Raw genomic sequence first — 13,408 nt, forward strand, 5'->3', positions numbered from 1 at the left:
ATTTCAATTAATTTCTTCAAGAAAGAGGTGTCGGTGCTGTCAAAACGGTAATCTATGTTGTTCAGGATTTTATGATATTTTATGAAGTGCAATTATGATATATTTTGAACGCTTATAATGTGATATGAGAACTGTCAATAATGAGATAAGGTGAGAAAACTAGAAAACGTGAAGAACTGGCAAATATCATAAAACAAAAAAACTGAAATCTAGTAGTATCAAAGCCAGAAAAGAATAACTTCAGGCTTAGAACCACAACCGAGACTGAACTTCAAATCAGTAGAATGAAGAAGTATTCTTTCTTTGCTGACACTAAGCTAGAAGTTGAACAAATTAAGAAAAAAAATAGAGGAAAAGTTAATTAAGCCATTATTTATTTGAAAATCAATTATTTTTAAAGGTCGAAATGACCATAAACTTTAAAGTAAAAAATTAAATGCATTATCTTGGAGCTCTTTAGAAAGCGAAATAGACCTACCACTCCTGCGCTTTGATTTGATATGTTCTGTTCCTTTTTATTTAAAAAAACGTCTTTTTTTAAAAAAAAAGACCGACTGATTGCAATCTGACTTCCTTTTGGATTGTAACAGTCCAAGATTGGCCCAAAACCAGCCCTGCTAATGCTTATTGTCCGTTAGGAACAATTGATTTTTCGAATGTTGTAGATATAGATAATTTGTTCATTGAAAACTCAAAAATAAATTCTGCATTTCTGAAAACCAACGAGTAAAGTTAGCAAAAGACGGCAAAGTTTTAATTACATAGCACCCTCAACGGACGCCAAAGTAGGAATAGCCCCCTTCTGAGTCTACAAAGATTGTATGAGTATTGTTTGGGGCTGTACTGCAGGCAAATTTAATCAAAGTGGACTAAAGTAACTTATTTCGTGCCGTTTTTTGATGAAAAAGGCTGAATTTTGTAATATTTATCCAGAATTTTTTTCCAAAAAATTAAATCAAAACAATCAACAATGCTTGTTTGGCTTTAAAAATATAGTCAGCGACACTATTCTCAAAAATTTTATTAAATTTTAGCAAAATTGACGAAAATTTAGGCGAAAATTCCGGAAAAAGTGAATAAAAACAACGTGAATTCACTCTACTTTTCTCATAAGTTTAAACCTCGATAACTCCCTGTAGAAAACGAAAATTTAAAAAATCTTTTTAATTCCATATTCTACGCTGGACGAGCTTTCTAATGATAACAGTCTCAACTCTCTACGATGAATATATCGATCGGCGAAAGTTCACGGAACAAAAAAAACCCATTTGAGTATATAGTTCCTCCCCCCTCAAGAGGGTCGGAACAATAAGCCTAAAAAAGACAATATTAAAAATCAAATAAACATTAATCACGACCAAAAATCGATGCCTATACTAAATAACATCATAACAAAATCAAACTCGCATAAGATAAACCTAAACAAAACAAATTAACCTATACTTCATTATATAAGATATGGGACCTGTCCTCAATACGACTCGGTAAAAGGTCGAGAAAGAGCAAAAAGGTGCGAAGCTCAAAAATACGTTTGTATTTCTGAAAACAATTAATTTCAAAGTGATTAATATGATTAGATATTAAAAGAAATCACTAAAAGGTTCACTTATATCTCCACAGGATGCAATTGAGATCTGTCATTATCCAGTGTACGTCATAAGACTACAAAAAGGAGGAAAACACCGGCAAAATTGAAAAGTTCAAGAGAACTTTCCGCAAAAATGGCAGTGAAGCCGTTAAAACCACAAACTTGCCACTAAGAAAATTAAAAATGCTAAATTGCGCAATAATTCCAAGCCAATGGGACCTACCATTGTTGTTATAATTTAAAAAAACAAAAATCCTTTAAAATGTACAAATATATAAAATATACAAATGTACAAATAGATATATTTTATGAAATCTTGGAGTAACAGTAGTACCAAAGCCGAGAAAAAAATGGTTGAAAACAAAACCGTAATAAAGATTAAATCATAGCTCACTGGAAACGCGCTGGGACCTATTTTTACACAAACTAAGCTACAAATCGACCAAAAAAACAAATTTAAAAAATGGCAAGGCTCAAATATCCAAATTAGCTTTTTAAAACGACTGATTATTTTCAAAAGTCATCATACATAAGATTTCAACAAAAAGATATGGATTTAGTTGCAAAACCTCCGAAAGCCGATTGGGCCCCTTATTAATGACACTTAAGTCACGACACTACAAAATAACAACAAATACAGGCTGAAGCCAAAACCTCAAACAATTTCACGACACCACAGTGTTTAAGGTACAAAACCACTATAATTATTAAATGTCATCTGCAAGATTTATAAATCATCACGTGCTTCTCATTTGATTTGAACAACAGCGGGTCTTCCTTAAAAAGAATACGAAGAAATGACAACAAAAATTAACCCAAAAATTGATCAGTAAAAAAATCTCGCACTTTTTTTTAATAAAATTAAATGGTCGAAGCCATCAATCCAAACATATAACCATTTAAGGAAAACGTTTGAATCAGCGATAGTAGTTGAGACTTCTTATTAGTAGGATTGATTTACATGGTGACAAAAATAGGAGAAAAAGGGAGGCAGTTGAAAAAACCTCTTTTTAAAACAGTTAACTGAAAGTCATTAAAACAAATAGCTATAAACTGAAATCTTTAAATAGGTTCAATTATACAACGTGGGGAAGAAATTGAGACCAATCATTATCAGGTCTATGTCGTAAAGTATTAAAACGAAAGACAAACAGTCAAATAATAAAAAAACACAAGCGAGAGAACTGTCTTAGCCCATAAGCATAAACTATTCAACAAAAACATTTAACATATTCAGATATCTCTTTTTTCAACGCTGGCATTTCCTAATTAAGCTTTCCTTCAATTGCACCTGTCAATGAGGCCATAATTTGAAGGAGAAAATGAACCTATAAAATGTGCAATTATGCTTAAAAAATTTGAAAAGTCGTAGTATCAAAACCAAGAAACCATTGGTTAGATGTTTCTATTGACACTACGCCAGAAGTTGAGAGAAATAAAGGAAAAAGTAGCAAAGTTCAAAAATTCACCAATATGTTCTTAAAACAAATATATTCGAAGTCATAGGAGACATTAGATAACAACTTAAAACATTGCCTAGATTCATTTTTACTGTCGATAAGGGAGCAATGATTTGAAAATCTTGTCAGTAATTTACATAATTTCTTTTTTACCGTAAGCCTCCATTGTGAGATCAAGATAAGGCCTGATATTGATTCGTACCTAAGAAAACACTCAATTGTTCAAATGTGTCAAAATAGATCACTTTTAAAATGAAATTTTTCAATATATCAATGATAAATAATGTATTTTGTATAATTATCGAGTTTAAATTGGCGAAAAAACTGGCAAAATTATATTTCCAGAAGACTCTTAAAGTCTGCGGGAGTACGACTAGCTCTCTTTTTGAGCTTACAAAGAATATTACTGCAGGTTTAGGTTGTTTACTTCCAGTCCAATTTAAGGAAAGTGGGCTAAAAAAACATATTTGGTCCCATTTTTGAAGAAAAAAGTGAGAATTTAGCAAAAAAAAAATCTAGCCAGAAAACTCGGATCGAACAACTCAGCAACCCTCCTATATCCTTAAAGAAAAAATCAATAACACTGCCGTTAACTATTTTAACATAATTTAGCAAAGTTCACGAAAATTTGGTCAAAAATACGGAAAATGTGAATAAAAACAACTAATTTCGTCTGATACTCACAATAGTTCAAACCTCGATAACTCCCTGTAAAAGTAAAAATAAAAAAAAACAATAATTCCATATTCTACGCTGTGCGGGCTTTCTTATGATACTACTCACAACTCTCTAAAATGATTATATCGATCGTCCAAGTTTGACTAAACAAAAAAAACCAATTGAGTATATAGTTCCTCCCCCACTAAAGTGGGTCGGGACAATTATTAGCAAGGCAAACTTCATTGTACACTACTTCTTACTTTAGTGTTGGGTCCTGGGACATATATAGTGGGCATTTCGAATCCTGCTTTGTTGAGACTGGGCCTCTTGCACAACTCCTGGGCTATCTGTATTAGCACCTTCTGTCGGTCAGATTCAGGACCAGCTTCATCAGCTGAAAAACAATTTTTATGCCATACATCACACCGGCTTCAACATAAACACGCTTAAAGCTCATATGTCATCAATTTTTGACCGCAGCAGTTTTGGCGAGTAAAAAACTCCTGATACAGCATATCCTCAAGTTGGTACCCAGGAGCTCGCTAATTGAATTAAATCAAAACAGAAGGAAATATTTTTCTTATTCAAAGACTATAAACATAGAACTTTAGTTTTCTAACACATTTTAAACTTTGTCGATTTCGAATAATTTAATTTCATTACGGAACCGATAATTAGATGTTCAGATTGGAAGTAAGGTTCATCTGATCTCATTCCTCTCTTGCTTCAATCTTTCTATTTCGGCACCTGTTGGGTCCCAAACAATAGATTAGCTCCTTTTACTCATTGAAGAGACCATAAAACAGTTATTTCCGATTAATCTAATCATAAAAGGTTGAATTAGTTTTGCCAAAGGTCTACTGACATAATGTAAGCAAAACCCTAATTACTCGTTTTTGCAATGGTGTACAAATTAGCATTTGTTCATTACAGCATTACTTCCCAGCTCCTCCTTTTTGGGATCTAAACTGCTTGTGCCAGTCGATTGAACGCTTCTGATAACCCTACTGGATTTAGCTCCTCATTATAATTATCAAGCTTGGGTAACCACTATTCAATTACCATTGGGTTCCACTCTCAAATTTAAGAGTTTACATTCTGAATTTTATAAACGTAAATTACTTGCTCTCAAAAAAATCCACCACTACTGGCTTAAAGACTAATGCAGATCGCAAAAATAGCTGACATATTGCCAGAAAAAAGCAGCGATAGCTTTGAAGGTTGCCTTCCAATAACCTTTAATTAGAATGACATATCTTCAGTTGGCCTTATTTCATTCAATTAAACAAATTTTAATTCAGGAGAAAAATTCATTGTGGGAGTGAACTAAGTAACGAGCAAAACTGTTCATTCGAGTGTAAGTAATCACGCGAATGAACAAAAAGACTCGCGCCAAGTAAAAATGACGTAACGAACGTAACTCAGTCAAAAATTGCATAACTGAATTAACAAAAAGCACATTTTAAGTAACTGAGACGTCACATGGACGTTGAAAAAATCTTGAAAAATCTTGACAACGAAATAAAAAACATAGTCGGAAGAAAGCGGAAGCAACCCGAGGCATCGAACCTTTCCAAAACAACAAAAAAGTCAGAAGACGGAACCATTTTTTCTGCCCTGCAATAGGTATTCTTTGTCCCGCCTTGTACTTGTTCACTTAAATATTTGCTAAAAAAATATCCCCTTGTCCAAATGAGAAAAATTGTACCATTGACATTAATTACACAAGCAGGTTACAAACAAGATAAGTCATTTTCCATACAAAAATGGCGAACAAAACTCCGCATGCAGTCTCAAAATTTTGCACTGTTGATGACCCACCTTTTAATTGATTGACTGTAGTCATTCAACCCCGAAAAATGTCGACAAAACCTGCAAACTAGTTTGTGTTTAAACCTGATTTCCCTTAAAAATAAAACAACGACAAACATGGCTTGTTTTAAAAGATTCATAGTTAAATTTAGTTTAATATTAGATGTGAAGTAAAACTTGACACATCACCATTGTAATCGATTTATTTTACTTAATCAAAGTGGTATTGTTATGAATACAATATGTAGCATTTTCTTTAGTAATGGTGAGATCTTATGAAAAATTTGTTGGTATTTGTATTGAAGTTTGGAACGAACCTTATAATTATATTGCTACAGACATATCAAGAGATAGAAATAATAATGATAAAAAAGAGCTAATTCGGATGAAAAGAGTGAGTTAAATGAGTGATAGTTAACATCATTATGAGTAATATTATTAATAATGGTATTAAAGTTATAACATTAGTATTATAATTCTTAATAGTATTATAGTCACTTTTAGTATTTAGTCAATTTTAGTATTATAGTCAATTTTAGTATTATAGTTAAATTTCAGTATCATAATCAATTTAATACTATAGTCAATATTAGCATTATAGCGAAACTCAGTTTGATAATCAATTTTGGTATTATAGTCAAACATAGTATCAAAATCAATTTTTGTATTATAGTCAAATTTAGTAAGATAGTCAATTTAAGTATTATAGTCAAATTTAGTAATATAGTCAATTGTAGTATTACAGTCAATTTGAGTAATACAATTAAACTTAGTATTATGTTAGATGTGAAGTAAAACTTGGCACATCACCATTGCAATCGATTCGTCTTATTTAATCGAAGTGGTATGGTTATGAATACAATATGTAGCATTTTCTTAGATCATATATTAACATTTTGTTGATAATTGTAGTAAAGTTTGGAAAGAATCATATAATGATATTGCTACAGACATATCTATAGATAGAACTATTAATGGTAAAAAAGAGCTAATTCGGAAGAAAAGAGTTAAATGAGCGATAGTTAATCTGACTATTAGTAATAATATTAGTATTGGCATTAAAGTTATAACATTAGTATTATAATTATTATTGGTATTATAGTCACTTTTAGTATTATAGTTAATTTTAGTGTTATAGTCAATTTTAGTATTATAATCAATTTTAGTATTAAAGTCAATTTTAGTACTATAATTAAATATTAGTATCAATCAATTTCAGTATTATAGTTAATTTTAGCATTATAGTGAAATTTAGTATTATGATCAATTTTTGTATTATGGTCAAATTTATTATTATAGTCAATTTTAGTATTGTAGTCAAATTTATTATTATAGTCAATTTTAGTATTGTAGTCAAATTTAGTTATAATCAGTTTGAGTATTATAGTCAATTTTAGTATTAGAGTCTTTAAAAGTCATTATCTCCTTGATGCCTCATCATAATTATTAACTTTAAGTATTATAACACTATCTATTAATTAAAAGATTTTTAACACTAGTATCAAATGTATATAAATATACATTTGATACTAGTGTTAAAAATCAGTTGGTTACTAGATAGTGCTATAATTTTTAGTGTTAAAAATTAAAATGAGGCGTCAAAAAGATAGTAAATTTAAAAGATTATTATGGGTTACTAGATATTAAACCATATATAAATCATAGAACATTTAAGAATGGTTATTGAATGTATATATTTGATACTAGATATCAATGTGATCATATAGGACCACTACCAATACAAGAAAGTGTATATTTAATGCTGCTGTTGCTGATATTATATGTCATGCATCAGTTTTAACTACAATTTAACAAAAAAAGTTATTAGTGTTGGTAGTGATGGTAATAAAATGGTTGATACAGTCTCGTTGAGACTAAGAGCCATTAGTTTATGGTTAGTTATTTAGTTGGATAGTATAAAAATAAAATTGTGCAAAAAAATTTACTTCTATAGTCTTAAATTTTGAATGAATGTGTTAGTTTGGCTAGTTTGATTTTATAAAATAAACAAACCGAGAAATTGCTCTTGAACAAGAGGCGAGGCAATTCAATTAAGGGGATGTAGACTAGATCAATTCTTTATGGGCGCAAAAAACCTTTTCCCCCTCCGGGATTCGAACCACTGAACTCCCGATCCAAAACCACCAGAAAAAACCACTGCACTACGAATCACTTACCTCTGCTATGCTGCAACGAATTTTTTATTAGCAACAAGCTTTACTTCGTAGCAATAGAGATCACTCAAAAATGCAGAACGAAAGAATACACTTGCGAAGTCAAAGAATGTCCTAGAAGAAAAGCGCAAAATTGTCAAGCGAAAAATCTGCAGAAAAAAAAGACACAAGTTTACAATAATCGTTCAAGAAAAATTAATAAAAATATACAAATAATTAGAAGTGTATGATTAAAAGTATTTTTTTAAATGTAATCTATTTTTACTTATTTCATATTGTTTCAATTCTTGTGTTCTAAATCCTCTTGTGTTAATTCATGTCTTAATTCTTGCTTTATTGTGTCGTCTCATTCATCTAATCCATTTCTGTTGTTTCCTGTTTCTAGTTTATTCAGATTTTATAACAACATAATCAATAAAATTTCTTTTTCTATTTTATTGAATTAGAATAAGCTGACTCTTAATTAAAACTCAAATCACCGACTCTGATTTTACGTATTCAGATTCAATTTAAGCAACAAACAGCTCTTATAAGTGTTCAAGTCACACGTGCAAGCCGTAGCTCAGCATGGAGTTCTAATCTACGAAACTACAAACAAACAACTATTCAACTGATTGAAACAAAAATAATAAAAACGATTGAATAATATTTCGAACGAAACCATGGCAATCAACTGTTAATGAACGGGGCAAGCCTGCAATTTTTTTCGCTAAAAATAGCATGTTTTAAATATTGAAAACAATAAAAAAAGAGAGCATAAAAATGATAACTAACAGACTTATTGATGATCTCGAGTTTATATAAAACTGGAACCAAAAAGAGCGGCCAAAAAAACTTGAACCTAGTAACTTGGAATTAAATCAAAACGCATTGGACTACTAATAATAAAATTTTTCTATTTTATCCTCAAATTTGATTCTAAATATGTTGAAACTATAAAGCTTATAGCAGATCAGATTTAAACACAGAACATCATACGTTCCTCAGCAATTATATACAAGGAAACGCCAACATCACCTATCTTTTGAAGTTTTCTTGTGTCACTGTTAGGCAAAGGCAAAGGTTTTATGGTTATTGTTATCCTCCATAAGAGCTCTTAACTAGAGTATTGTAAGATAAAACCTCTTGAGACTAAGAGCCAGTAGTTTATGGTTAGTTATTTAGTTGGATAGTATGAAAATAATATTGTGCAAAATGATAAACTTCTATAGAGTCTTAAATTTTGAATGAATGTGTTAGTTTGGCTAGTTTTATTTTAAAAAATAAACCAACCGACAAATTGCTCTTGAACGAGAGGCGAGGCAATTCAATTAAGGGGATGTAGCCTAGATCAATTCTTCTTTATGGGTGCAAAAACCTTTCCCCCTCCGGGATTCGAACCACTGAACTCCCGATCCAAAACCACCAGCACTAACCACTGCACTACGAATCACTTACCTCTGCTATGCTGCAACGAATTTTTTATTAGCAACAAGCTTTACTTCGTAGCAATAGAGATCACTCAAAAATGCAGAACGAAAGCGTGAAAAAGACACTTGCGAAGTCAAAGAATGTTCTAGAAGAAAAACGCAAAATTGTCAAGCAAAAAATCTGCAGAAAAAAAAGACACAAGTTTACAATAATCGTTCAAGAGCAATTAATAAAAATATACAAATAATTAGAAGTGTATGATTAAAAGTATTTTTTTTAAATGTAATCTATTTTTACTTATTTCATATTGTTTCAATTCTTGTGTTCTAAATCCTCTTGTGTTAATTCATGTCTTAATTCTTGCTTTATTGTGTCGTCTCATTCATCTAATCCATTTCTGTTGTTTCCTGTTTCTAGTTTATTCAGATTTTATAACAACATAATCAATAAAATTTCTTTTTCTATTTTATTGAATTAGAATAAGCTGACTGTCAATTAAAACTCAAATCACCGACTCTGATTTTACGTATTCAGATTCAATTTAAGCAACAAACAGCTCGTATAAGTGTTCAAGTCACACGTGCAAGCCGTAGCTCAGCATGGAGTTCTAATCTACGAAACTACAAACAAGACAACTATTCAACTGATTGAAACAAAAATAATAATAACGATTGAATGATATTTCGAAAGAAACCATGGCAATCAACTGTTAATGAAGGGGGCAAGCCTGCAATTTTTTTGCTAAAAAGTGCATGTTTTAGCTATTGAAAACAATAAAAAGTGAGCATAAAAATGAAAACTAACAGACTTATTGATGATCTCGAGTTTATATAAAACTGGAACAAAAAAGAGCGGCCAAAAAAACTGGAACCTAGTAACTTGGAATTAAATCAAAACGCATTGGACTACTAATCAGAAAATTTCTCTATTTCATCCTCAAATTTTATTCTGAATATGTTGAAACTATAAAGCTTATAGCAGATCAGATTTAAACACAGAACATCATACGTTCCTCAGCAATTATATACAAGGAAACGCGAACATCGCCTATCTTTTTGAAGTTTTCTTGTGTCACTGTTAAGCAAAGGCAAAGGTTTTATGGTTATTGTTATCCTCCATAAGGGCTCTTAACTAGAGTATTGTAAGATAAAACCTCTTGAGACTAAGAGCCAGTAGTTTATGGTTAGTTATTTAGTTGGATAGTATGAAAATAATATTGTGCAAAATGATAAACTTCTATAGAGTCTTAAATTTTGAATGAATGTGTTAGTTTGGCTAGTTTTATTTTAAAAAATAAACCAACCGACAAATTGCTCTTGAACGAGAGGCGAGGCAATTCAATTAAGGGGATGTAGCCTAGATCAATTCTTCTTTATGGGTGCAAAAACCGTTCCCCCTCCGGGATTCGAACCACTGAACTCCCGATCCAAAACCACCAGCACTAACCACTGCACTACGAATCACTTACCTCTGCTATGCTGCAACGAATTTTTTATTAGCAACAAGCTTTACTTCGTAGCAATAGAGATCACTCAAAAATGCAAAACGAAAGCGTGAAAAAGACACTTGCGAAGTCAAAGAATGTTCTAGAAGAAAAACGCGAAATTGTCAAGCAAAAAATCTGCAGAAAAAAAAGACACAAGTTTACAATAATCGTTCAAGAGCAATTAATAAAAATATACAAATAATTAGAAGTGTATGATTAAAAGTATTTTTTTTAAATGTAATCTATTTTTACTTATTTCATATTGTTTCAATTCTTGTGTTCTAAATCCTCTTGTGTTAATTCATGTCTTAATTCTTGCTTTATTGTGTCGTCTCATTCATCTAATCCATTTCTGTTGTTTCCTGTTTCTAGTTTATTCAGATTTTATAACAACATAATCAATAAAATTTCTTTTTCTATTTTATTGAATTAGAATAAGCTGACTCTCAATTAAAACTCAAATCACCGACTCTGATTTTACGTCTTCAGATTCAATTTAAGCAACAAACAGCTCGTATAAGTGTTCAAGTCACACGTGCAAGCAGTAGCTCAGCATGGAGTTCTAATCTACGAAACTACAAACAAGACAACTATTCAACTGATTGAAACAAAAATAATAATAACGATTGAATGATATTTCGAAAGAAACCATGGCAATCAACTGTTAATGAAGGGGGCAAGCCTGCAATTTTTTTGCTAAAAAGTGCATGTTTTAGCTATTGAAAACAATAAAAAGTGAGCATAAAAATGAAAACTAACAGACTTATTGATGATCTCGAGTTTATATAAAACTGGAACAAAAAAGAGCGGCCAAAAAAAACTGGAACCTAGTAACTTGGAATTAAATCAAAACGCATTGGACTACTAATCAGAAAATTTCTCTATTTTATCCTCAAATTTTATTCTGAATATGTTGAAACTATAAAGCTTATAGCAGATCAGATTTAAACACAGAACATCATACGTTCCTCAGCAATTATATACAAGGAAACGCCAACATCGCCTATCTTTTTGAAGTTTTCTTGTGTCACTGTTAAGCAAAGGCAAAGGTTTTATGGTTATTGTTATCCTCCATAAGGGCTCTTAACTAGAGTATTGTAAGATAAAAACTCTTGAGACTAAGAGCCAGTAGTTTATGGTTAGTTATATAGTTGGATAGTATAAAAATAATATTGTGCAAAATAATACACTTCTATAGAGTCTTAAATGTTGAATGAATGTGTTAGTTTGGCTCGTTTTATTTTAAAAAATAAACAAACCGACAAATTGCTCTTGAACGAGAGGCGAGGCAATTCAATTAAGGGGATGTAGCCTAGATCAATTCTTCTTTATGGGTGCAAAAACCTTTCCCCCTCCGGGATTCGAACCACTGAACTCCCGATCCAAAACCACCAGCACTAACCACTGCAAAACGAATCACTTACCTCTGCTATGCTGCAACGAATTTTTTATTAGCAACAAGCTTTACTTCGTAGCAATAGAGATCACTCAAAAATGCAGAACGAAAGCGTAAAAAAGACACTTGCGAAGTCAAAGAAAGTTCTAGAAGAAAAGCGCGAAATTGTCAAGCGAAAAATCTGCAGAAAAAAAGACACAAGTTTACAATAATCGTTCAAGAGCAATTAATAAAAATATACAAATAATTAGAAGTGTATGATTAAGTGTTTTTTTTAAATGTAATCTATTTTTACTTATTTCATATTGTTTAAATTCTAGTGTTCTAAATCCTCTTGTGTTAATTCATGTCTTAATTCTTGCTTTATTGTGTCGTCTCATTCATCTAATCCATTTCTGTTGTTTCCTGTTTCTAGTTTATTCAAATTTTATAACAACAATCAATAAAATTTCTTTTTCTATTTTATTGAATTAGAATAAGCTGACTCTCAATTAAAACTCAAATTACCGACTCTGATTTTACGTATTCAGATTCAATTTAAGCAACAAAGAGCTCGTATAAGTGTTCAAGTCACACGTGCAAGCCGTAGCTCAGCATGGAGTTCTAATCTACGAAACTACAAACAAGACAACTATTCAACTGATTGAAACAAAAATAATAATAATGATTGAAAGATATTTCGAACGAAACCATGGCAATCAAATGTTAATGAACGGGACAAGCCTGCAATTTTTTTGCTAAAAAGTGCATGTTTTAGCTATTGAAAACAATAAAAAGTGAGCATAAAAATGAAAACTAACAGACTTATTGATGATCTCGAGTTTATAAAAAACTGGACCAAAAAAGAGTGGCCAATAAAAACTGGAACCTAGAAACTTGGAATTAATTCAAAACGCATTGGACTACTAATAATAAAATTTCTCTATTTTATCCTCAAATTTGATTCTAAATATGTTGAAACTATAAAGCTTATAGCAGATCAGATTTAAACACAGAACATCATACGTTCCTCAGCAATTATATACAAGGAAACGCCAACATCGCCTATCTTTTTAAAGTTTTCTTGTGTCACTGTTAAGCAAAGGCAAAGGTTTTATGGTTATTGTTATCCTCCATAAGAGCTCTTAACTAGAGTATTGTAAGATAAAAACTCTAAAGCTCTATTATTTGTTGTTAATTTCTCACGCAAAAATACACTGCTTTCCAAAAGCGTCACCCGACTAGGCACAACAGCCTTTTGATGTCCTTTCATGTGTGTATGTAAATTATTTCTATCAAATAATTGTTTTATATACATAACTGAGAACAATTTATTATGACTTGTTTATCCCGTTTTCGAGGACGAAAACTTAGGGTCAGACATAAAATTGGTTAAGTAAAAAAAAATTGCATGAAAAAGACCACAAGACACAAGATTAATAG

At 31.1% G+C, this 13,408-nt stretch overlaps 1 protein-coding gene across 1 annotated transcript in view; it reads right to left on the reverse strand.

The window, feature by feature from the left end:
* The window catches only part of LOC142336216 (uncharacterized), an 85,371-nt gene that overhangs the window by 42,252 nt on the left and 29,711 nt on the right, over positions 1-13,408 (reverse strand). Inside the window, exon 5 of the mRNA XM_075384886.1 lies at positions 3,969-4,102. Within this exon, the coding sequence (XP_075241001.1) occupies positions 3,969-4,102 (134 nt within the window). The remainder of the gene's footprint in view (positions 1-3,968; positions 4,103-13,408) is intronic.

The sequence above is a fragment of the Convolutriloba macropyga genome, chromosome 3 (genome assembly GCF_964194025.1).
Source record: "Convolutriloba macropyga chromosome 3, txConMacr16.3, whole genome shotgun sequence".
Lineage (NCBI taxonomy): Eukaryota > Metazoa > Xenacoelomorpha > Acoela > Convolutidae > Convolutriloba > Convolutriloba macropyga.